Source organism: Protomyctophum parallelum, assembly GCF_964188405.1.
Source record: "Protomyctophum parallelum genome assembly, chromosome: 15".
In the NCBI taxonomy this organism is placed as follows: domain Eukaryota; kingdom Metazoa; phylum Chordata; class Actinopteri; order Myctophiformes; family Myctophidae; genus Protomyctophum; species Protomyctophum parallelum.
The window spans coordinates 31,451,636-31,477,688 of record NC_139710.1 but is presented as its reverse complement, the minus strand read 5'-3'; the positions used below and the strand labels follow the sequence as shown (position 1 = coordinate 31,477,688).

General features: G+C 43.7%; 1 protein-coding gene across 1 annotated transcript; it reads right to left on the bottom strand.

Annotated features, from left to right (window-relative positions):
• Window positions 1–10,664: 10,664 nt before the first annotated feature.
• On the bottom strand, window positions 10,665–25,709 carry hscb (HscB mitochondrial iron-sulfur cluster cochaperone). Its single transcript, XM_083785015.1, has 7 exons — window positions 25,705–25,709; window positions 19,520–19,862; window positions 18,766–18,862; window positions 16,043–16,132; window positions 13,541–13,685; window positions 11,964–12,011; window positions 10,665–10,800 (listed from the first exon to the last, which is right to left on the bottom strand). The coding sequence occupies exons 2-7, from the start codon at window positions 19,786–19,788 to the stop codon at window positions 10,706–10,708; spliced, it is 744 nt and encodes a 247-aa protein (XP_083641141.1). The 5' UTR covers window positions 19,789–19,862; window positions 25,705–25,709; the 3' UTR covers window positions 10,665–10,705.
• Window positions 25,710–26,053: the final 344 nt, after the last annotated feature.

Sequence of the window (26,053 nt, the reverse complement as noted above, 5' to 3'; positions counted from 1 at the left end):
TCCACGTACCTGTCCCTATGTCTGTCCCTATGTCCACGTACCTGTCCCTATGTCCGTCTCTATGTCTACATACCTGTCCATATGTCTGTCCCTATGTCCACGTACCTGTCCCTATGTCTGTCCCTATGTCCACATACCTGTCCCTATGTCTGTCCCTATGTCCACATACCTGTCCCTATGTCCGTCTCTATGTCCACGTACATGTCCCTATGTCTGTCCCTATGTCCACGTACCTGTCCCTATGTCTGTCCCTATGTCCACGTACCTGTCCCTATGTCTGTCCCTATGTCCACGTACCTGTCCCTATGTCTGTCCCTATGTCCACGTACCTGTCCCTATGTCCGTCTCTATGTCTACGTACCTGTCCATATGTCTGTCCCTATGTCCACGTACCTGTCCCTATGTCTGTCCCTATGTCCACATACCTGTCCCTATGTCTGTCCCTATGTCCACGTACCTGTCCCTATGTCCGTCTCTATGTCTACGTACCTGTCCATATGTCTGTCCCTATGTCCACGTACCTGTCCCTATGTCTGTCCCTATGTCCACGTACCTGTCCCAATGTCTGTCCCTATGTCCACGTACCTGTCCCTATGTCTGTCCCTATGTCCACGTACCTGTCCCTATGTCCGTCTCTATGTCCACGTACCTGTCCCTATGTCTGTCCCTATGTCCACGTACCTGTCCCTATGTCTGTCCCTATGTCCACGTACCTGTCCCTATGTCTGTCCCTATGTCCACGTACCTGTCCCTATGTTTGTCCCTATGTCCACGTACCTGTCCCTATGTCCGTCTCTATGTCTACGTACCTGTCCATATGTCTGTCCCTATGTCCACGTACCTGTCCCTATGTCTGTCCCTATGTCCACATACCTGTCCCTATGTCTGTCCCTATGTCCACATACCTGTCCCTATGTCCGTCTCTATGTCCACGTACCTGTCCCTATGTCTGTCCCTATGTCCACGTACCTGTCCCTATGTCTGTCCCTATGTCCACGTACCTGTCCCTATGTCTGTCCCTATGTCCACGTACCTGTCCCTATGTCTGTCCCTATGTCCACGTACCTGTCCCTATGTCTGTCCCTATGTCCACACAGTATCTTTCTCTGGTATATTTTTCCACAATCACAATTCCACGCAGAGCCAACATGTTTTTTTTTTACAACTTACAGTATTATTTGAAGAACTATTTGTATTCATGAGTGTCTGACCACGACACCCGTGCCAAAATGTCGTGGGCAGTGCAGGGCACCAGAAATATATTTCTGTATGTATTGTATGTATGCAACAGTGTTGTTACTGATTAATTTCCAAAATGTCCTGGGGCGCTAGCTGTACCCTGAAGCAGTCCATTTGGACAGTTCCTTCCTATATGGACACCTAGCTACAAATATGTCGCCAAAGCAAAATACTAGAATTAATCTTGCACAGTGTTTGGTCTGTTTAACTGTTTCAATCCTAGTGTCGCTTTTTTTTTGGGAAGAACATTCAATGAAAATAGATCTACAAGCTCACAATGCTCGGTGAAGGGATTTGGTGTAGAGGTATATAGCTTTCTATAGAAGTATATATAGGGTTAAACTGGCTAATATTCGACGGTAAGTCAATATCTTCCATTTCTGTATACATGCCTATATTAGCTTATTTTACATCCAGCTGCACCAGCTTGACACTGTATGGGAGAAATGTTGAAAGTTGAAACGGGTACTCTCATCATCATCATCATCATCATCATCATTTTTCGACCGTGGTCGAGATCATGGATTTCACCATACCACGCCAGACTTCCCGGTCCTTCATTGCCATCCCCAGTTCCTGCTTACTGATGCCTGCATATGTGTCCCTATAGCGATGACATCAGGGAACGACAGTTTTCTACCTCTGGTCTGCTTTGAGGCAGGACTCCAGAGAAGAAGGGAAGATATAACCTCATTGTCAGCTCTGTAGCAGTGGCCGGAAAACTGTGTTCTTCTGGATCGGACTAGTGTAGAAGCACGGGGAAGGTTACCGTATATTAGATCAGTCGATGGGTGGACTAGTGAAGAAACACGAAACAAGAAACACAATACATACATACTCTACTGTATGTATGTATGTATGTATCAGAGAATCTGCCAGTGCCAGTGTGATGCGTTTTTACCTTCTTTGTGCAGCCACCTGGCTCTCTATGCGTTGTGGAGTCTTGTTGAGGGACCACCAGCCAGGTAACGTTTCTCGCTATGCGTTGTGGAGTCTTGTTGAGGCCAGGTAAAGTTTCTCTCTATGCGTTGTGGAGTCTTGTTGAGGCCAGGTAAAGTTTCTCTCTATGCGTTGTGGAGTCTTGTTGAGGGACCACCAGCCAGGTAACGTTTCATAAACATGTGACTCTGCACAGTTTAGCCAGAACTGCTATTTTTGGCGGTAGAAGAAAAAAAAGACAGACAAATACAAGTCCCTTCAGTAAAAATAATAAATAATCTGACAGTACTTCTTCCACAGCTTCAAACACCCCAGGGCAATAAAGACAACCACCCCAACAGGGCAATAAAGACAACCACCCCAACAGGGCAATAAAGACAACCACCCCAGGGCAATAAAGACAACCACCACAGGGCAATAAAGACAACCACCCCAACAGGGCAATAAAGACAACCACCCCAGGGCAATAAAGACAACCACCCCAACAGGGCAATAAAGACAACCACCCCAACAGGGCAATAAAGACAACCACCCCAACAGGGCAATAAAGACAACCACCCCAGGGCAATAAAGACAACCACCCCAACAGGGCAATAAAGACAACCACCCCAACAGGGCAATAAAGACAACCACCCCAACAGGGCAATAAAGACAACCACCCCAACAGGGCAATAAAGACAACCACCCCAACAGGGCAATAAAGACAACCACCCCAACAGGGCAATAAAGACAACCACCCCAGGGCAATAAAGACAACCACCCCAACAGGGCAATAAAGACAACCACCCCAGGGCAATAAAGACAACCACCCCAACAGGGCAATAAAGACAACCACCCCAACAGGGCAATAAAGACAACCACCCCAACAGGGCAATAAAGACAACCACCCCAGGGCAATAAAGACAACCACCCCAACAGGGCAATAAAGACAACCACCCCAACAGGGCAATAAAGACAACCACCCCAACAGGGCAATAAAGACAACCACCCCAACAGGGCAATAAAGACAACCACCCCAACAGGGCAATAAAGACAACCACCCCAACAGGGCAATAAAGACAACCACCCCAACAGGGCAATAAAGACAACCACCCCAGGGCAATAAAGACAACCACCCCAACAGGGCAATAAAGACAACCACCCCAGGGCAATAAAGACAACCACCCCAACAGGGCAATAAAGACAACCACCCCAACAGGGCAATAAAGACAACCACCACAGGGCAATAAAGACAACCACCCCAACAGGGCAATAAAGACAACCACCCCAGCAGGGCAATAAAGACAACCACCCCAACAGGGCAATAAAGACAACCACCCCAACAGGGCAATAAAGACAACCACCCCAGGGCAATAAAGACAACCACCCCAACAGGGCAATAAAGACCCAAAGGACATGGTGTGCATTCATTCATTGTGTTTGTCGTGTTCTCATCACTCTAGCAGCTAAAACAGACCACAGCTCATCTATAAACAGACAGTGTGGTGATTGGCCCTGTTCATTGTCACCACGCTGTCCCTCTTCCACGTCAGTCAGTTTATGCTGGTGGACTGTGGACTGTGTACACAGAAACGTACGTCCCCCACACTCCCTTTATTCAAACTCAATTTGAAAGATAAAACAAACAAAACCAAAAAAGTCCTGGGAGACAGGCTGGTGGCCTCAGAGCCGGTCGATGACAATTTCTCATTAATTTAGAGGCACTGTTAGATCCCTTCCTTCCGATTACAACATGAATAATAAATAGGCCTGCTACTGCTAGTCTGTGTGTGGTGGGGGGGGGGGGGGGGGGGGGGGAGAGGAGAGGTCCTGTTTAATTCACTGTCTCTCCACCACGATTAGGGAAAGAGCTTCTCCAAAGTGACAAAACCTCAGAGCACGTGACTCTGTTGTCTCAGACTCAATAAGCATCCAGCCAGGCTGTATTACATATGGAGTGGTTCAGGAGAGGAGTCTATGCATCCAGTCAGGCTGTATTACATAGGGAGTGGTTCAGGAGAGGAGTCTATGCATCCAGTCAGGCTGTATTACATAGGGAGTGGTTCAGGAGAGGAGTCTATGCATCCAGTCAGGCTGTATTACATAGGGAGTGGTTCAGGAGAGGAGTCTATGCATCCAGTCAGGCTGTATTACATAGGGAGTGGTTCAGGAGAGGAGTCTATGCATCCAGTCAGGCTGTATTACATAGGGAGTGGTTCAGTAGAGAGGAGTATATAAGCATCTCCTCCTAACAAACACCCTATTGTTACAGGCAGGCTTGGAGCTGCTGGTGTTAACATGTGTGTCTGTGGCACTCTGTCACATTTAGTTATATATTACACATTAAATATGGCAGTGGTTTCTCAAAAGTGCCGTCCGGGGGTCTTTCTTTTTTTGGGGGGGGGGGGGGGGGAACCCCTTTGGTGTTTAAGCATTATGTTGTAATTTAGCTATTGGAAAATAGCAGATCTACAAGCTCGTAGTGCGAATTAGGAGCTTGTAGGTCTGCTATTTTTAAAAAATCGTGAAAATGTGGCGCAAATCTTTGAATATATATTCTTTCAGAGCAAATGTTTTTAACTAAAATCTTTGCTTCTGGGGGGGGGGGGGGTCCCTGGAACAACATATTCAGATGGGGGTCCGCGGCGAAATACAGATAATTCTGGGGGTCCTTGACATGAAAAATGGTTGAGCACATTGACTATGTATCGTTTTGCAATGGAAATAATCGGTATATCGAATCGGTTTGCTATGCAAATAATCGATTGTATCAATACTACATTTTTGTGCGTGGTAATTAGCAATTTTTAGAAGAAAAATGGGGGGGGGGGGGTTGAGTACCACAGACGAAAAACAGTCTAAGTCCAAATTTCAGACTGACCCCTCCACGACTAGGCCTCGTTGTCCTGACCCCTTATCTATCATTTATACATTATGGATAAATAGTGTGGACTTACTGTTTTTCGTCTGTGGCATTCAATTACTTAATTTAAATTAATGTCAATGTATTTTAAATAGTTACTGTATCGACTTCCGCAACCAAATACATATAAACGTGGGGGTCCTTGACATGAAGATGTTGGGAGAGCAATTTTTTTATGAATTGAAAGTGGTGTGCCCTGTTGTAAACAAGTGTAATGCTTTATGGTGTCGTCCACTCACTGTTAACAGTTGTTGTATTGAGTTGTACTTGAAATGTACTGTAATTCTGCAAACTGTTATTAAATCAATCAATCAATAAAAAAAAAACTTCAGTAGAAGAGCATCCTAACAGCACACGTGACGTTACAGCGGTTTGCAGCATGGTGTGAACACGTGACGTTACAGCGGTTTGGAGCATGGTGTGAACACGTGACGTTACAGCGGTTTGGAGCATGGTGTGAACACGTGACGTTACAGCGGTTTGGAGCATGGTGTGAACACGTGACGTTACAGCGGTTTGGAGCATGGTGTGAACACGTGACGTTACAGCGGTTTGCAGCATGGTGTGAACACGTGACGTTACAGCGGTTTGGAGCATGGTGTGAACACGTGACGTTACAGCGGTTTGGAGCATGGTGTGAACACGTGACGTTACAGCGGTTTGCAGCATGGTGTGAACACGTGACGTTACAGCGGTTTGCAGCATGGTGTGAACACGTGACTCTGAAAGAATATATATTCAAAGATTTGCGCCCCATTTCCGCGATTTAAAATAATAGCAGACCTACAAGTAGACCTACTTGTAGATCTGCTATTTTGCAATAGCTAAAGTATAACATGCTTTAAAACACCAAAAGGGGTTCCCGCCCAGAATGGGTTAACACGTGGTGTGCCAACCTTCCTCCTAGCGGATCAAACACAGTCCAGACACATCACTATCCTTCTGTCTGCATCACTTAGTTCACCCCTTTTTCAACCAGATCTGATTTTAATGATGTTTGGGAGACAAGAAAGAAACACTTTCCTGGTGGGTTTTTATGTGGGTAATATTTGGTTTTTAGATATTTCAGTATATTTCAAAGTGTCCGTGGGCTCCATGATGTCATGGATGGACACTGGGCTCACTTATTTCCTGGACTACATCAAGGAAGCTCTGAGAAGGAAGTGAAGTGGTCAAGCCACTTTCATGGACACTTTCATACCCGGAAGTTTGGCAGAATGCACTGGAGTCAATAAGAGCTCAGTGACCAGCTCATGAACAAACATTATTTATGAACAATTGAGACCTTTTGTAAAGTAATCACTTCTGGAAAATAACAGAAGACATGTAAGTAGAGCACAACGTACCTTTCTGAACGCACCAAATATCGCGAGACTTCCCACCGTTTCCCGTCTGGCAGCTCCATTCACTGCAATGTATTCATTGCACTTCCGGTGTGAGTTTGGCTCCCATGAAAGTGTCATGGCGCAGCCCAGTCACGTGACCACTTCCCTTCCTTCTCAGAGCTTCCTTGGACTACATGTTGTCTCCATAAGGCAGCCCTCCCCCAATCCACAAGGACAGTGCACAAAAGCATTATGGTAATTGTAGTCCAGGAAGGAAGTGAGCCCTGCAGTGTCCAAAGGAAAGGAAAGGTACTATGTTTACCCAGGGTAACTGGACTAAGCTCAAGAACTTGTTTACAGCCAGGCCCTGCTCATAGAACATTTCATGGTAGAGGTTCAATGCCTTGCTCAAGGGCACTTCAGCGGTGGTAATTTTAACGTGCCGGTCCGTGGATACGAACTAGCGATCTTGCTTCCGATATCAAGACCGCTCCGCAAACCGTTCGGCCAGTGGTGGGGCATGACATCATGGAGCACATGGACACCTTGAAATACTGAAATGTCTATAAAAACACAAATTACCCACATACAAAACCCACAGGAAAGTGTTTGTGATGTGCCTCCAGGCACATCAATTAGTTCCATCCATCACACACACACACACACACACACACACACACACGAGCATCGCAGTCTCCTTTCATGACGACGACAGGCCCAGGAAATAATTCTCCTGCATTATTTCCCTGTATAAACATATAAAAAAAGTATTTATTTAAAGACCTGTAAGCCTCGAAACAAAGCCAACTGGGAACGTGACAAATCACGACAACAAACACACAGTATTTTGGGCCAAACAAAAACTAAAGTGTCATACCCTGCCCATTTTTCCTTCTAATTATTTTTTCGGTCCAAAAACATTGTGCTTGTTGTCATGATTTGTCACCATCTGAGTTGGCTTACAGATCTTTAATTAAGTATAACTGCGACTTCGTGTCACTCTGCGAGCTTGTACATCTGCTGCTTTTGAACCTTTTGAAACATGTTGAAAGTGAAGAGAACTATTCATTTAGAAGGCATTCATAGTGGAGTTTGCATGTTCTCCCTGTGTCCCCTAGGGTAGGTAGGTACCCTCACACAAAAAAACATGCAGTAATCCTGGTCTCTAAACTGCCTCCCCCTGGCCAGCCGGGGCGCCTGATGGGAGGGGAAAGGAACTGGACGGAATAACGTGTTCCTTCCACATACTACGTCCGGCCGGGGAAATTCCCCCGTCAGGTGAAAAGAAGCAGCTTGGACTCCTCATGCATAGAAAGAAGCATGAAGTCAGTCCGCTGCCCCCCCAGGTTGGCAGAGGAAGTGTAGCGCCCAGGATTAAATTAGATAATTGAAACTGGGTGAAAGAATGGGTTACAAAATCGTGGGATAAAAATCTTGAAAAAAAAAGAAAGGCCTACAAGCTCGTAGGTCTGCTATTTTTGAAAAATGGTGGTGCAAATCTTTGAATAAATGATATATTATTTCAAAGATTTGAGTTTTTAACTCAAATCTTTGCTTCTGAGGTGTCCCTGGAACAACATATTTCCAGATGGGGGTCGGCAGCCAATTACATATAATTTTTGGGGTCCTTGACATGAAATATTTTGAGAACCACTGACATAGAAACATGAGCTTTTTCAGAAAACTGTCAGGATTTAGAAGACATTTGTATAATCGTCTAAAGGTCAGGTCTAAATGGGTTGAACAACCAATCTTCATTCAGAGGACTCCTCCTGATTATCATTCATAACATTAATGTTACATAATTATAAAAGCCAACACAAATAATTCAAAAGTTTGTCTGCTTCAATAACATATATCCTTTTTGCTTCAAGACAGTATGTGCTGCCCTGTCTGTGCTGCATTAATGTGAAGGTGTTATGTCTCCACCGTCAGGTAGCCCGGGGTACTGCTACTGTTAAAGTTCCTCCTGGCTGTACTGAGGGTAACAGGTACGGTCGCCCCTTTCCCATCTCGCCCCACTACTCTACCTAACTGTAAATAACAGGTACGGTCGCCCCTTTTCCATCTCGCCCCACTTCTCTACCTAGCTGTAAATAACAGGTACGGTCGCCCCTTTTCCATCTCCCCCCACTTCTCTACCTAGCTGTAAATAACAGGTACGGTCGCCCCTTTTCCATCTCGCCCCACTTCTCTACCTAGCTGTAAATAACAGGTATGGTCGCCCCTTTCCCATCTCGCCCCACTTCTCTACCTAGCTGTAAATAACAGGTACGGTCGCCCCTTTTCCATCTCGCCCCACTTCTCTACCTAGCTGTAAATAACAGGTACGGTCGCCCCTTTTCCATCTCGCCCCACTTCTCTACCTAGCTGTAAATAAACATAATTAATGTTGGTGATTATTTAAAAAGGTATTATCATATTAATGTGTCACTCTGTATATCCACGGGCATAATAGCATGATGATGCCATGATTACACAACATGGGCTACATGGAAGAAATGTGATTAATAAAACAAAATTAACTGCTAGAAGGTCCTAAATTAACTTAATTAAGCCGTCACCGTCTCTGTGAAATATTTAGGCCCGAGGTCGAAATAAATAAAAAGTCTTCTGAAATAATATATATTCAAAGATTTGTGCCGCATTTTCATGATTTAAAAAAAATAGCAGACCTACAAGCTCGTAGCGCGCCACTCGGTGCTGCGCTATGAGCTTGTAGATCTGCTATGTTTCAATAGCTAAAGTATAACATAATGCTTAGTTAAAACACCAAAAGGGGTTCCCGTCCAGAATGGGTTAAAACATTTTGCGGGGCGAGTCGTTTGGTATTCGTACGGAGAGAACCCCCCCTACATTTTAATCAGCAGCAATTAGAGATCTCGCTGTCACACTTAACCCATTTAGTCCTGGGAACGATTCTACAGATGTCTTCTAAATCCTGACAGTTTTCTGAAATACCTCATGTTTCTATGTCAGTCGTTCTCAAACATTTTCATGTCAAGGACCCTCAAAAATATATGTAATTGGCCGCAGACCCCCATCTGAAAATATGTTGATCCAGAGACCTCCCCTCCCAGAAGCAAAGATTTGAGTTAAAAACGTTCGCTCTGAAAGAATATATATATATTCAAAGATTTGCACTACATTTTCACGTCTTTTAAAAAAATAGCAGACCTACAAGCTCGTAGCGCGACACTCGGTGCCACGCTACGAGCTTGTAGATCTGCTATTTTTCAATAGCTAAAGTATAACAAAAAGGGGTTCCCGCCCAAAATTGGTTAATCACACATTAGGTCTAAACTGGATGTGAGTAAGAATATGATGTTAGTTAGTTAGTTATGTTAGTTAGTGTGTTTCAAAGGAGATTTACACATTTAGAATATGTTAGTTAGTGTAATATGATGTTAGTTAGTTAGTGTGTTTCAAATGAGATTTACACTTACAATTACACTTTGCACAATGTCTACTTTTTATTTGTCTCAATGTAATGTAACAAATCAGCTTATTTAAAGGACAACTTTAGTTTTTTTTACAACCAACGTTCATGTTTTAGGCTGTTATCATGTGCTGCTTTCTTTCGTTTTAGGGATTTTAGCTGTTTTTGACAGGGGGGGGGGGGGGCGGGGGCATTCGAGCATGGGGCTAAATATGTATTTCTTTACAACATTTTATATCGATTTATTTTTCTATTATTTACTATAGTCCTAATAAACCCCAAGAAATTACATCTGGCCACAGAAGATCACAGGATCTACTGAATGTGTCAAACTGACATATTGAGCCTATGACACACAGTGTGGCTTCCCCCCAGTAGGCTACCTACACATTCAGTAGATCCTGTGAACCTTTGTGGTCAAATATAATTTCTTGGTGTCTAGTAGGACTATAGTAAATCGCTATAACATTTGGTAAAAAATAAATACATATTTAGCCCCATGCTCGAATGCCCCCCCCCCCTCCCCCCCTCCCCACCCCTGTCAAAAAGAGCTAAAATCCCTAAAACGAAAGAAAGCAGCAAATGGAAAAAATGTAATACTCATCTTTTACTTCCTCTAATAACCTAAAACATGAACCTTGGTTGAAAAAAAACTAAAGTTGTCCTTTAAGTTGAAGTCCACTGGAAGAGTAAAAATGAGTCATTCTTTAATCCGGGAGGCTCACGTTGAATATTTCTGTAACAAGTATCAAACTGTACTCTGTAGTCTGAATAATAATTCCCTTTGCATGTAGTTTTTTTTTTCTTTTTCTAAGCAGTCGGAAGTTTTTTGAAAAGTTGCAACCAAAGGAAAACTTTCTTTTACATGAGCTTTGAAAGTTTTTCCTTCACTTTGTCTTGGATGTTGGTGAAGTACTTCATTCGTACCAGCAGGTCTTTGGCAACTTGAAGCTGTCCTGATTAAAACAAAGAAGAGACAAAAAGACAAACCAGATCAATGGAATGACTCCTGATTAAAACAAAGAAGAGACAAAAAGGAAACCAGATCAATAGAATTGCTTTGCTAAATTGAAAGGCTTCACATACTAATGTACAATTAATCTGAGTGGGAGCTGTTGAGGAACAGTGTTGTTTCTGTCGACTAAAACTAAGACAAAAAAATGTTCGTCGACTACCTTTTTTCACTGACGAAAACTAAATAGAAACTAAGCTATGACGACTAAAACTAAGACTAAATATACTGACAATTTCGTCGACAAATACAAACTAGACTAAAATGTTAGGAAGGGACTAGTGGGACAAGAGATCCAGTACAAGTAATTTTACACTTGGTTGCATGCTGAAAATAGCCGATCTACAAGCTCACAACGCGTCGCAGCGTGCCGTGTTGTGAGCTTGTAGATCGGCTATTTTCAGCAAGTGTAAAAACAGTCATTACGACGGCATCAAGGCCCGCCTAAATACATTTTAGTCGACTAAATCAACTGTAGATTTAGTCGACTAAAATCTTATGATATTTAGTCGACTAAAACTAGACTCACACTAAGACATTCCAGGTGACTGGGCTAGCTAGCTTCTAGCCTGTTTGTTGGTGAAAGACTCCAGACTGGGAAGTGTATTTCAGCGAGTAGCTATACGTGGTTTTGTTTATTTTCTGTAAAGTATAACCCAAATGCTCCTCCATACTATAGCCATGTAGAATAATTCTGTGTTTACAAACATAAGGGCGGTGATCAGAGCGTGAAACCTGAGGACAAAGAGATTCCAGGACCAATTGAAAACAACATGCAAATCTCGGAACTGCGCTTCTCTGCCCCCAAAACAGTGTTAAAAAACAAGCCCACTTTGACATATAAATGTATACATTTCATTTGCCCAAATGAACAATCTGTTCGAATGAAAACCTTCTTCAACATTCAAACTGTGTGGAGAAAAAAGAAAATCACATAAAAAAAAAAACGAGTTTATTTATTGATTTAAGGCATGTTCATTCTGTTGAGATGAGGCATATTCTGCTGGAGTTGGTCACAAATGTGATTAAAAACTAAATGAAAACATTTCAAGAGACTAAAATAGAAATTTGCTGGCAAAAACAAGACTGCTGAGGAGTGTATAGTACCTTCACACAGGGCCGTGTCTATCTGCTTGGTCAAGTCGTTCAGCTTCACTGAAAATAAAAAAGTGTGAGGAATAAATGATTAAAGTCATGTTGAGCTTTCATCAAACCTTGGGGTGAACCGGGGTCATGATATTAACCTATATTTTGGGCGGGAACCCCTTTTGGCGTTTTAAGCATTATGTTATACTTTAGCTATTGAAAGATAGCAGATCTACAAGCTCATAGCACTATGTGCCGCTCATAGCGCTATGAGCTTGTAGGTCTGCTATTTTTGAAAAATCGTGAAAATGTGGCGCAAATCTTTGAATCTATATTCTTTCAGAGTGAACATTTTTAACTAAAATCTTTGCTTCTGGGGGGTCCCTGGAACAACATATTTTCAGATGGGGGTCGGCGGCGAATTACATATAATTCTAGGGGTCCTTGACATGAAATATTGATCACCACCGATACAGAAACATGAGGTATTTCAGAAAACTGTCAGGATTCAGAAGACATTTCTTAAATTTCTACGTCAGGTCTAAATAGGTTAATGCTGCAACTATACAATGTTGGGGCGGCGGTGGCTCAGGGGTAGAGTGCCTGGATGGTAACCGTAAGGTTGCCAGTTCGAACCCGAGCTCCCCCAGAGTTACTGTCGAAGTGTCCTTGAGCAAGACACTGAACCCCTAATTGCTCCCGATGTGCTAGTTGGTGCCTTGCATGGTTTCCGCTGCCATCGGTGTATGAATGTGTGTGTGAATGGGTGAATGTAATGCACAATCTATGTAAAGCGCCTTGGATAAAGGCGCCTTAGTAGCAATTATTCTATCGATTACGTTTTCCGAGATTAATCGAGAATGTTGCCCCCCCCCCCCCCCCCCCCCCCCAACGACTGTTGCAAAAAAATAAAATGCTTAGTCAAGTGTTGAAAATAAAATGCTTAGTCAAGTGTTGAAAATAAAATGCTTAGTCAAGTGTTGAAAATAAAATGCTTAGTCATGTGTTGAAAATAGCAGATCTACAAACTTGTAGATAGGCTATTTTCACTTTTCACTTGTGGGATTGATCATTTGTGACATTATCGAATATTATTTTTGGATGGTGTTGTGAATGTGTGTGTGGCAGCTAACAATAGCCTCTCCACTCTAAAGGCGATCGACTGGACAGCGGAGGGCCGTCTAATCCAGGATCATAATTAGACGGGATGATTTAGATCGCGAGTTATTAACGTTTTAAGATTTTCGTTTTCATCGGCTAAACAGGGGAGGGAGATTTTCGATGACGTCTCACTGTTGTGCAACATGGAGGACTGCCCAACAGGCGCTCCCAGGCTGTGGAGCCATGCGATCTGTTTTCATATCAATAAACTTTGTCTTTTGGACAATACTTCGTCTTGGGCGTTGGGGGTGTTAAGTTAAGAGTTTGCCTGCGGAACACACTAAACCCGCCTTTGTTTTTCACTTTAAGATGACGGTTTTTCAGAAAACTGTCAGGATTTAGAAGACATTTTGTAGAATTGTTCCCAGGTCAAAATGGGTTAAGAGGTTAAACTGTTGCACGCACCGTTTGTTTCAGCAAATAATATATGTCCTAACCTTTAGTGCTCTGGCCGATGCTGCTGGCGTCCTCTACGCTCTGGGCTTCGTCCACAGCTTCGTTGATCTCCATGATCTCCAGGAGAAAGTGTGCGTCGGCCCCGGGGTCCGTCCCCTCCTCGATGTGCATGCCCTCCAGCTCCAACTAGGGACACAAATACCATACTTTACACCCAGAGGTCCAGGGTCTGTCCCCTCCTCTCTACACCCAGAGGTCCAGGGTCTGTCCCCTCCTCTCTACACCCAGAGGTCCAGGGTCTGTCCCCTCCTCTTTAACCCCAGAGGTCCAGGGTCTGTCCCCTCCTCTCTACACCCAGAGGACCAGGGTCTGTCCCCTCCTCTCTACACCCAGAGGTCCAGGGTCTGTCCCCTCCTCTCTACACCCAGAGGACCAGGGTCTGTCCCCTCCTCTCTACACCCAGAGGTCCAGGGTCTGTCCCCTCCTCTCTACACCCAGAGGTCCAGGGTCTGTCCCCTCCTCTTTAACCCCAGAGGTCCAGGGTCTGTCCCCTCCTCTCTACACCCAGAGGACCATGGTCTGTCCCCTCCTCGATGTGCACGCCCTCCAGCTCCAACTGGGGAAATAAATACAACACTTTACACCCAGAGGTCCAGGGTCTGTCCCCTCCTCTCTACACCCAGAGGTCCATGGTCTGTCCCCCTCCTCGATGTGCACGCCCTCCAGCTCCAACTGGGGAAATAAATACAACACTTTACACCCAGAGGTCCAGGGTCTGTCCCCTCCTCTCTACACCCAGAGGTCCAGGGTCTGTCCCCTCCTCTCTACACCCAGAGGACCAGGGTCTGTCCCCTCCTCTTTAACCCCAGAGGTCCAGGGTCTGTCCCCTCCTCTTTAACCCCAGAGGTCCAGGGTCTGTCCCCTCCTCTCTACACCCAGAGGACCAGGGTCTGTCCCCTCCTCGATGTGCACGCCCTCCAGCTCCAACTGGGGAAATAAATACCACACTTTACACCCAGAGGTCCAGGGTCTGTCCCCTCCTCTCTACACCCAGAGGACCATGGTCTGTCCCCTCCTCGATGTGCACGCCCTCCAGCTCCAACTGGGGAAATAAATACAACACTTTACACCCAGAGGTCCAGGGTCTGTCCCCTCCTCTCTACACCCAGAGGTCCATGGTCTGTCCCCTCCTCGATGTGCACGCCCTCCAGCTCCAACTGGGGAAATAAATACAACACTTTACACCCAGAGGTCCAGGGTCTGTCCCCTCCTCTCTACACCCAGAGGTCCAGGGTCTGTCCCCTCCTCTCTACACCCAGAGGACCAGGGTCTGTCCCCTCCTCTTTAACCCCAGAGGTCCAGGGTCTGTCCCCTCCTCTTTAACCCCAGAGGTCCAGGGTCTGTCCCCTCCTCTCTACACCCAGAGGACCAGGGTCTGTCCCCTCCTCGATGTGCACGCCCTCCAGCTCCAACTGGGGAAATAAATACCACACTTTACACCCAGAGGTCCAGGGTCTGTCCCCTCCTCTCTACACCCAGAGGACCATGGTCTGTCCCCTCCTCGATGTGCACGCCCTCCAGCTCCAACTGGGGAAATAAATACAACACTTTACACCCAGAGGTCCAGGGTCTGTCCCCTCCTCTCTACACCCAGAGGTCCAGGGTCTGTCCCCTCCTCTCTACACCCAGAGGACCAGGGTCTGTCCCCTCCTCTTTAACCCCAGAGGTCCAGGGTCTGTCCCCTCCTCTTTAACCCCAGAGGTCCAGGGTCTGTCCCCTCCTCTCTACACCCAGAGGACCAGGGTCTGTCCCCTCCTCAATGTGCACGCCCTCCAGCTCCAACTGGGGAAATAAATACCACACTTTACACCCAGAGGTTCCCGATTAAACTCATGTCAAGGACCCACAGAATGACACGCCCCGGCACAATTTGAAAACATGTGCCAGGGACCGATGTTAATTTAACTCTGAGAGTGTACACATGGAACCCAACACTCTCGAGAGTTACAGACCCACAAGGGTCCATTTGATTCCAAACTATCATGTGTGACCAGATTTGACTGAGAGCCTGCCATCGCGCAAATTCCAGCTTTTCACCAGTGGAGAAAACTTATTTTTTCTTTTCAAAAAATGAGTTAATAGCACAGGCAGACTCTTCACATACTAGAGCATGTCTGAAATAAGTGTCAGAGCTGAACTCGACATAAATAAATATGAAATAAATGCTTAAACATGTAGCTATAGGTGTAATGTTAGAGTCCACAGAATACATGTAAATATGAAATAAATGCTTAAACATGTAGCTAGGTGTAATGTTAGAGTCCACAGAAGACATGTAAATATGAAATAAATGCTTAAACATGTAGCTAGGTGTAATGTTAGAGACACAGAAGTGAACCTTTCAAGTCTGTTTTCTCGACTCGCTGCTTTCTGCAAGACATTTACTCTATAAGCCATATCTCCAAAACTGGTGGGTCAAACTGAACAACCAATATGTCAATTTGAAGCTACGATTAGTGGAGTAAAAATAAATAAGGACTCACCATGTACAGGCCTCGACTCAAAGGCTTCTGCAAGGTCCGGTAGGCTTTGTTCACCAGAGCAGACTGCTTCTCTGAATACTCCTGTTCTCTCTGCAAATAAAACCATTCTGTTTACAGAGCAGACTGCTTCTCTGAATACTCCTGTTCCCTCTGCAAAAAGGACCATTCGCTTTACATTTCCGGCAACATAAATAGTTGTTCATTTAGGCCTGACGTCGAAATAACTCGGTGGCGCGCTATGAGCTTGTAGATCTGCTATTTTTCAATAGCTAAAGTATAACATAATGCTTAGTTAAAACACCAAAAGGGGTTCCCGTACAGAATGGGTTAATACAATTCTGTTAATGTGTATAATATATATTATTTTATCTTTCATTGTATAATTAAGTAACATTTTCTTTTCATTTATTGAAGTTAGTTAAAATTACATATTTTATCAATCGAAAAGTAATTTGTACATTTATTATTTTGCTCATGAATTAAACATTCTTCTTCTTTTCTTTCTTTCCTTTGTTGTTTGGTCCTTGGAAACTAGTACTGCACCAACAACAGTGTTTGTTTCGTTGTTTTCAAATGTCAAGCCTGAGTTCTGAAGTGTTATTATGAGAAAGAGAAACCATTCCAAAAGGACTGCAGCTATATTGATTATGTTCTCTGCAGTTTGTTTTGTTGTTGTCGGGCAGTAAAGGAAACCTTATCGCTATATTCTTCTCTTTCTGAAATCAATGACCCTGGTTGATCATACCAACACACAGCGTCACACAAAAGCAGATCTGCAAGTTACAAGCCACGAAGCCACACATTTTGTCTGAGTACTACCTAATTAAACACTTGAACCTTAACCCATTTAGGCCTGACATCGAAATTAAAAAGAAATCTTTGAAATCCTGAAAATACCAATGTTTCTGTAAGTGGTGTTCAATATTTCATGTCAAGGACCCCAAAAAAAATCTGTATTTGGCCGCCAACCCCCATCTGAACAAATGCAGTTCCAGGAACCTCTCAGAAGCAAAGATTTGAGTTAAAAACGTTCACTCTGAAAGAATATATTCAAAGATTTGTGCTGCATTTTCACGATTAAGAAAAAATCTGTCTGCTGGCGGGACTGCGACGCAACTGCGACGCTCTATTCGGCTCTAAAATAGGAGTATGAATCGCGCCTTGGACAGAAAACAGTTGGGACAGGTTGTTACTTTAACACATAAAATTAGTGATGGGAGTTTAATCTGCACATCGGTATTGGCCTTAAGCCATAATGAGCCAACATTTCAATAACGGTGCATCCCTAGTGCTTTTTTTTTTTATTCAGCCTTTTTCAGAATGGCCAAATAATTATATATTTTTAAATACAGAATGAGATATCGACATGGGTTAATATCGGTGTTTCCTGCAGGAAAAAGCTTTGCCCTGGTGCTGGCCAGGGAGAGAATCTGATTAATCAATTATTATTGCCCTCAAAATAAAATAGAAGAGAAGTTAGAGAAGAGAAGTTTCTTAACACACATTTTTTTTATTCTTGATTTATCCGTTCTCAAATCTTCTACTATTAAACGTCTAGGTGTGCTGTCATGCCCATTTCAGCACAGCTTGAGAGCTTATTTCAACCGGTATAATATTAGATATTTCACTCCACTTTTTTTTCTTTGCTCGTCTTGGCACGGTGCTGCCAGAGATTTTAGGCACGGTGCGGTACCAGGGCAAAAAAGGTCTGCAGGAAACCCCAGTTATCGGCCATAATGGCAATTAATTATATCGGATAACGATATCGGCCAAATTGTCTCATCAGCACATCCCTACATAAAATGGTATTCAGTTCTGTATGTGTGTACTGTATGTGTATGTACAGTACTGTATGTGTATGTATGTGTGGTGCTGAAAGCATACCTCAGAATGCAGTTATAGAATAATAATGACAGACGCAAGCTCATCATTCAACACAATAACACCTTAGGAAAAAAAAAAACGGTTGTTAGCTTAAACACTCTCCTCCCTCACAGCCTGTCCCAAATTATGCTTACATTGTCATTGTTTTATGTATCATCAACGCCTCTGGACATTGTTCTTAATTAGACTTCATGTGGCCTTGGGGGGTCGTCATCATCACATACCAAAACCTCATTTACTTATACAAGGCTTACATGGCAGTACGTGGCTGGTGTTATTGAAGAAACAGCTCTACATGAAGGGCCTTCGCCTGAGACCATCGGTGTTCACAAGAGCTGACAGGCCTGACAGACGCCAAATATTGTTGATCTGCCAGCCATTCCTAGCCTGGCTAATAAGCCAGACCGAATTAGCCGTTGGCAAAAAAGAAAATTGCCTGCCGGCGGATTACGGTCTGGAGAGGCTCAATTGTATACGCCCATTTCCTACACCAGAGAACCGGTGTGGCCAAACGGGACACGGTATGCAATATGGGCGGGCTTTGGTACAGTGACGTTCAATGCTTGAGACCTTTGACTGACAGTAGCTCTGACCAATTGCGTCAAAAAGAAAATGTTTGAACCCGCCCCCCGGGAAACAAGATCCAGACTCAAATACCACACGACAGTGTGATTTGAGTCTGGCTTATTAGCCAGGCTAAGCCATTCCATCCGGGCCTCCCCACCCTGCTTCCCATACTTAAAAGGTTAGTGTGTGTCCTACAAGTTCGAGTTCCATCATAACGTCGCTCTGCCAATTCAGAAGAGGTCAGGAAGAAAAAACATGTTCTTGAATCCTACCAGAGTCTTTTGGCTGAAGTTGTCAGGATGTAGAGAACGCTGGAGTTGTAGGTATCTCTTCTGTAGCTGCTGTGTGTCTAGTGTGAAGGTCTGGTTACTGTAAATGAAACACATGTTTACTGCTTCCAGCAATAATAATAATAATAATAATAATAATAATAATAATAATAATAATAATAATAATATCCATTGCACTTCATTTATAGTATCTAATGCAGGGGTTCTCAACGTTTTTGGCTGGGAGTGGGGACCCCCGGAAATGCTTTGGCAATGTCTCAGGAAAATGTAAAGAATAGGCACACAGAAAATATGTAAATGGCAAAAATCGTAAAATATAATTAATAACACAGTCAGTCACCAACCGCCAGTGATTCCAAATAGTCAATTATGCAAGACACAAACAGAGAACACCAAAAAAAACGCACTGGACTAAAAACAAAGAAATAATATATATATCATCATCATACTATCATACTATAATCATCATCATCATCATACTATAATTCAATCAATGTCTGTCTGTGTGTCAGTCTGTCTGTGTGTCAGAAACACCGCCGTAGCTCCTCACTGCCTGCACCAACCTTTTTTCGATTTGACACATTAATGATTAATAATGAATTTATTAGTGAATTAAAAATGCGAAAACGCACCAGGGTGCAGTACCCCCCGCGGCCACAAGGGGGGGGGGGGTACTGCGTCCGTCTCACAACGGGTATTAGGGCTATAGTATATATAAAACAACAACATGACTCACCACGCCATAATGGTAAAGTACGACACGTCTTCACTCGGGGGCTGCACCACTTTGCAGGACAGGCAGAAGAAGGTAGGAGTCTCCTCGTCTCCTCCTCCAAGAGGCTGCTCACAGTTCCAACAGCGTGTACTACTCGTTGCCTGGGCTGAGCAGTAGACCCTTGAGGAGGGGTCCAGGTGGGTGTGGTGGAACTGGAACATCACCTCTCTATCCCAGAACAGCGGCCGGGCCTTGGTGGTGGTGTAGCTGCTGCTGTGTCTCGCCGTCATGGGCGCCTCGGGAGAGCAGGAGCCTGTGATGGACTTGCACTGTGCAGTAGTCGGTCTGCAGGTCGAGTGGGCACCTATAAACATTGTGGGGGCGGTAACAGGAAGAGTGGGCACTAAGTAAAGGCTCATTCATAGTCTGGATTTTTCAGTGGTGAGGTGACCACCGCTCCCGTGGTGAGCTTATCACCGCTCTGTAGTTGAGGTGACCCCACCGCTCCGGTGGTGAGGTGACCACCGCTCCGGTGGTGAGGTGACCTCACCGCTCCGGTGGTGAGGTGACCTCACCGCTCCGGTGGTGAGGTGACCTCACCACTCCGGTGGTGAGCTTACCACCGCTCCGGTGGTGAGGTGACCACCGCTACGGTGGTGAGCTGACCACCGCTCCGGTGGTGAGCTGACCACCGCTCCGGTGGTGAGCTGACCACCGCTCCGGTGGTGAGGTGACCACCGCTCCGGTGGTGAGGTGACCACCGTCCTCACAGTTGTCAGTTAACAGTCTTTGTATTGAGTTTGTGCTCGAAATGTACTGTAATTCTGCAAACTGTTAATACACTTCAATCAATCAATCATGATGTTATACCACCGGGATATTTCCACTCTGAAAATTACAGAATAAGTTTGAGCGTTGGAACATCATGGACATAAATGGGCATTGATTGATTATTATTATTATTGATTATTTGAACATGCACAGACATATATACGTTCTAGCTACATAACACTAAACACTAGGAAAACAGTAATTCAAGCTCTAGTGTTATCACATCTTGAGTATTGCCCAGTCATCTGGTCATCGGCTACAAAAACAGACATACATAAATTACAAATAGCTCAAAACAAAGCTGCCAGATTAGCTCTCCAGTGTTCCAACAGGACACACATTGCAGAAATGCACAGAAATCTATCATGGCTTACTGTTGAGAATAGATTACATTCACGTATTCTTACGTTTTTCAGAAATGTATTAATGGACAAAAAACCACAGTATTTCTTTGAACAGGTAGCACATGTAAGAGACGAACATAACCATATGACTAGACAAGCCAGTTCGGGTGTTTTGGTGGCACCTAAACCAAGAACAAATATTCTTAAATCTTCTATTATCTATAGAGCAGTAAGTAATAGGTTGGAATGCATTTACCAAAGTGTATAACCAATACAAATACAAAATTCATCTTTAAAATCAAGTTAAAATAAAACCTTATGTAAACCATATACTGCAGTAACCCTGGGTAAATAATTCAAATGTATAATTTGTTGAAAGTGATTTGTTGCTATGTTTTTCTTTGTTCTTTGTTTTTTATTTCTTATTTTATATTTTATTTTACTATGTTTTATTTTGAGTTATAGTGTTTGTAAACAATTGTAAGTATTGCCTTTGTCTGTGTGTGCTGCCTTTGGAATGGCAGTTTGGTACATGTTTAATAATTCTGTCATTTAATTAAGTTACATTAAAAGGTGAATTGTATTGTAACAAGTTTTACTGCCCTCCAGTGGTGGAAGTAGAAAGTGAAACGAAACTCAGTAGGGCCAGCATTTCCCAGTAAAACGAAACTCAGTTGAGTCAGCATTTCCCCTCAGAACAGTGAGCTGTGCACATGGTCTGCTGAGAATTCTTCTTATATGCCTTTGCCTTGGACATTATTTGTCTGTAAGTACATTTTAGTTGTAGTTAATCAATGGGATGTTTGTATTTCATGATGAATGATGTTTGCAACTTTCCTATTAGCTTAACAACATTTAGCTTACTGCAGCAGTGGCTGCAGTGCTTTCTGTGTTTCAACTTTGTGTTCCTACTAGTTCAATGCAAATAGCCTACAAGGCTTACTATTACTCACACACATTTACCTGTGTGGTAATTCCTTTGTTGTTTATTTACAGTACATGTGTGCTAATTAATTTTTATGTTTATTTCTGTACTGTTTCAGTTTTACAAAATTACCTGTGGAGACTTCAGTAAATTCAAGAAAAGTCAAGCCTTGTCTCTTTATTGGAGGATTTCAGAAAGTGTTAACTAGCTGTCTAGCTGCACATAGGCACGTGTTGCAAGGGCAGCATAGTAAAAAGACAACAAGTACAGCGGGCTCCGCACAAGATCATAATCAGCAATCATGAGTCTACGCTCAGGAAAGAAATACACAATGAATGTTAATGATGAACAAGAAGAGGAGAAAGAGGATTCAGAAATCCCGGCACTAACAGAACAAGAGGAGGAGCATGAGGCATCTCAAGCTGATTCTGTCAAGTCTTCACACAAGTCTTCGCACAAGTCTTCGCACAAGTCCTCTCACAAGTCTTCAATCAAATCTAAATCTAACGCATCCTCTAAGGCATCCAGTCAGTCATCACGATCCTCAATAGCGTCTTTATATGTAAAAGCACAGGCTAAAGCAAAGGCTGCTCAGGCTGAAGTGGCATTTGCTAAACAAGAAGCTGAAGTGATCAAACAAAAGGCTGAACTTGACGCCACCTTCCATATTCTCCAGTCTCAGAGGGCTGCTGCTGCTGCCTCTGCTGAAGCCGCAGTCTATGAGGAAGCTGTGGAGAGTGAAAGTGAGGACGAATACCAGGACGTAGAAGAACACCCTGTTTTACAACAAGCTCTCAACTCAGCACAACTTACCAGAGAGTACGTGCAGCAGCATGCTAATCAAACACTGATGCCCCCTGCTCTACAACAATCTGTCATCCCAGCACAACATGCTAATCAAACACCATTGCCCCCGGTTCTTCAGCAGCCTCTCAACTCAGTGCAACGTGCTAAAGAATACGTCCAGAAGCTTCCCAAGCACTCACCAGTGAGTTCACCTGAGAGGGACGAGAAGCCTTTAAGAACCCCTGGTGCTAATCCAGCTGTTGACAAAAGCACCCATGTTAACCAACTTCCACAGTATGGAAGTGTTGAAATTAAAAGAGAAGAGCCAACAAAGAGCACACAACCAACCAAGACATACCTCAATCTTCCTCAACACTCAGGCAATCCTTTTAAAGACTACTACTCACCTGAGCCTCCAGGTGCACAAGACTTTGCTAGATACCTGATACGCAGAGAATTGATCAGTTCAGGTCTTCTTCAATTTGACGATCAACCTGAACATTACATGTCATGGAAAGTGTCCTTTCACAGTACAACTAAGGACTTAAACATGTCAGCCAGGGAAGAATTGGACCTGATGACAAAATGGCTTGGGCCTGAGTCATCAGAACAGGCAAAAACCATCCGCTCTGTATATGTTCTCAAACCTGAAGCAGGCCTCTACACCGTCTGGCAACGTCTGGAAGAATGTTATGGGGCGCCAGAGGTCATCGAAGATGCACTGCTAAAAAAGATTGACAACTTTCCAAAACTAAATAACGGAGACAATATCAAGCTAAGAGAACTAGGTGACATTCTCTTGGAATTGGAATGTGCCAAAGAGGATGGTTACCTAACAGGCCTCTTATATTTGGATACTCCTCGTGGGGTAAAACCCATTGTGGAGAAACTCCCATACAGCCTCCAGGAGAAATGGAGAGCTCTGGGATCCAAGTACAAAGAGGAGAATGCAGTGACTTTTCCACCTTTTTGTGTCTTCTCTAGGTTCGTGAGAAACCAGGCAAAGGTGAGGAATGATCCTAGCTTCTTTTCTCCCACATCCGACAGTTATTGTACACCACAAACAGAGAAACCTGCAAAGTCCAGCTGGAAAGCCTCTGTAAGTGCACACACGACTGATGTTGTTGCAGAATCGCGGGATGATAGTGACAACATACCTGTTCAACAGAAATTGGAGGGACCAAATATGCAATGTCCTATACACAAGATGCCCCACCCACTGAAAAAGTGTAAAGTATTCAGAGGAAAACCCATGGAAGAACGCAAAGAATACCTGAGAGAGAACAGAATTTGCTACAGATGCTGTGGGTCCACGCAACACTTGGCGAAAGACTGTAAGGTGGCAATAATGTGCTTTGAGTGTAATAGCGACAAACACACCACTGCCTTGCATCCAGGTCCTCCTCCTCAAGAGGCTTCAGAGAGTATTCAGGCTGACAAGCAAGACAGCGGGGAGCCAAGTGGGAGTACAGTCACCTCAAGTTGCACAAAGATATGTGTAAGTGGAGAAAGCCCACGCTCCTACTCCAAGATCTGTTTGGTAAAAGTACATCCTGCAGGACAAAAAGGGAGCGCTATTAAGATGTACGCGGTGCTCGATGAGCAAAGTAACAAGTCTCTTGCCAAGACAGAGTTCTTTGACCTCTTCAAGGTCGAGGCCAATTCATCTCATTATACACTGAGAACCTGTTCAGGGACAACAGAGACGTCAGGTAGAAGAGCTAGTAACTTCATCATCGAGTCTATTGATGGAAAATTACAACTTCCTTTACCAACTCTAATCGAGTGCGACATGGTTCCTGATGATAGGACAGCAATACCCTCACCAGAAGTGGCACAGCATCACTCCCACCTACGGCCAATTGCCAAGAAGATGCAACCTGTGGACCCAGGCGCTCCAATCCTCTTGCTCTTAGGAAGAGACATCTTAAGGGTGCACAAGGTGCGTGAGCTAATAAACGGGCCCCACAATGCTCCTTACGCACAGCGACTAGACCTAGGATGGGTCGTCGTGGGTGAAGTGTGCTTGGAAACAGTCCACAAACAATCAGAGGTCAACGTATACAAAGCAAATGTTCTGCAAAGGGGTCACACATCCTGTTTCAGCCCATACCCAAAAAGCATCCAAGTGACTGAAGGCTACAGTGGTATGATACAGCATCGTGGTTCCAACTCTACAGCCTGTAAGGAAGATGCAGGTCCCACAGAGAGGACAGACAACCTTGGGTGTAGTCCAAGGATGACGACAAATCAGCACTACCCATGTCCCTGACCATCATGAACAAACATGTCTATCAGAGCAGCTCACACTGAGCTGTTTCTATGTCAACTGACACCTTCACCAATGCTCTGAAGAACAGAATTGTGAAGATGTTTCTGAGGCCAGTCTCAGAGTTCTTAGTTCCCCAGCCAGACTTCTTGAAAGAACTTTTACGTTATTACTTGCATCCAAGGACTTTCCCTTAAGGTTGATATAGTGATACAATGTTATTGTACCAAAGCGGGGAGTGTGCTGCCTTTGGAATGGCAGTTTGGTACATGTTTAATAATTCTGTCATTTAATTAAGTTACATTAAAAGGTGAATTGTATTGTAACAAGTTTTACTGCCCTCCAGTGGTGGAAGTAGAAAGTGAAACGAAACTCAGTAGGGCCAGCATTTCCCAGTAAAACGAAACTCAGTTGAGTCAGCATTTCCCCTCAGAACAGTGAGCTGTGCACATGGTCTGCTGAGAATTCTTCTTATATGCCTTTGCCTTGGACATTATTTGTCTGTAAGTACATTTTAGTTGTAGTTAATCAATGGGATGTTTGTATTTCATGATGAATGATGTTTGCAACTTTCCTATTAGCTTAACAACATTTAGCTTACTGCAGCAGTGGCTGCAGTGCTTTCTGTGTTTCAACTTTGTGTTCCTACTAGTTCAATGCAAATAGCCTACAAGGCTTACTATTACTCACACACATTTACCTGTGTGGTAATTCCTTTGTTGTTTATTTACAGTACATGTGTGCTAATTAATTTTTATGTTTATTTCTGTACTGTTTCAGTTTTACAAAATTACCTGTGGAGACTTCAGTAAATTCAAGAAAAGTCAAGCCTTGTCTCTTTATTGGAGGATTTCAGAAAGTGTTAACTAGCTGTCTAGCTGCACATAGGCACGTGTTGCAAGGGCAGCACACTGTGTCGGACCCCAGGAAGACTAGCTTTTGTCAAGGCAAAAGCTAATGGGGATCCTTATAAACAATAAACAATAAACAAAAGTACATCATTACCAAAGACCTACTAGGTGAAATCAGGTGAAATGCATGTAACCTTTACCTGCAGCAGTTGAATGAATGTAACCAGTAATGAATGAATGTAACCAGTAATGTATGTAACCAGTAATGAATGTAACCAGCAGTTGAATGAATGTAACCAGTAATGAATTAATGTAACCAGTAATGTATGTAACCAGTAATGAATGTAACCAGCAGTTGAATGAATGTAACCAGTAATGAATGGATGTAACCAGTAATGAATGTAACCAGCAGTTGAATGAATGTAACCAGTAATGAATTAATGTAACCAGTAATGTATGTAACCAGTAATTAATGAATGTAACCAGTAATGTATGTAACCAGTAATGAATGTAACCAGCAGTTGAATGAATGTAACCTTTACCTGCAGC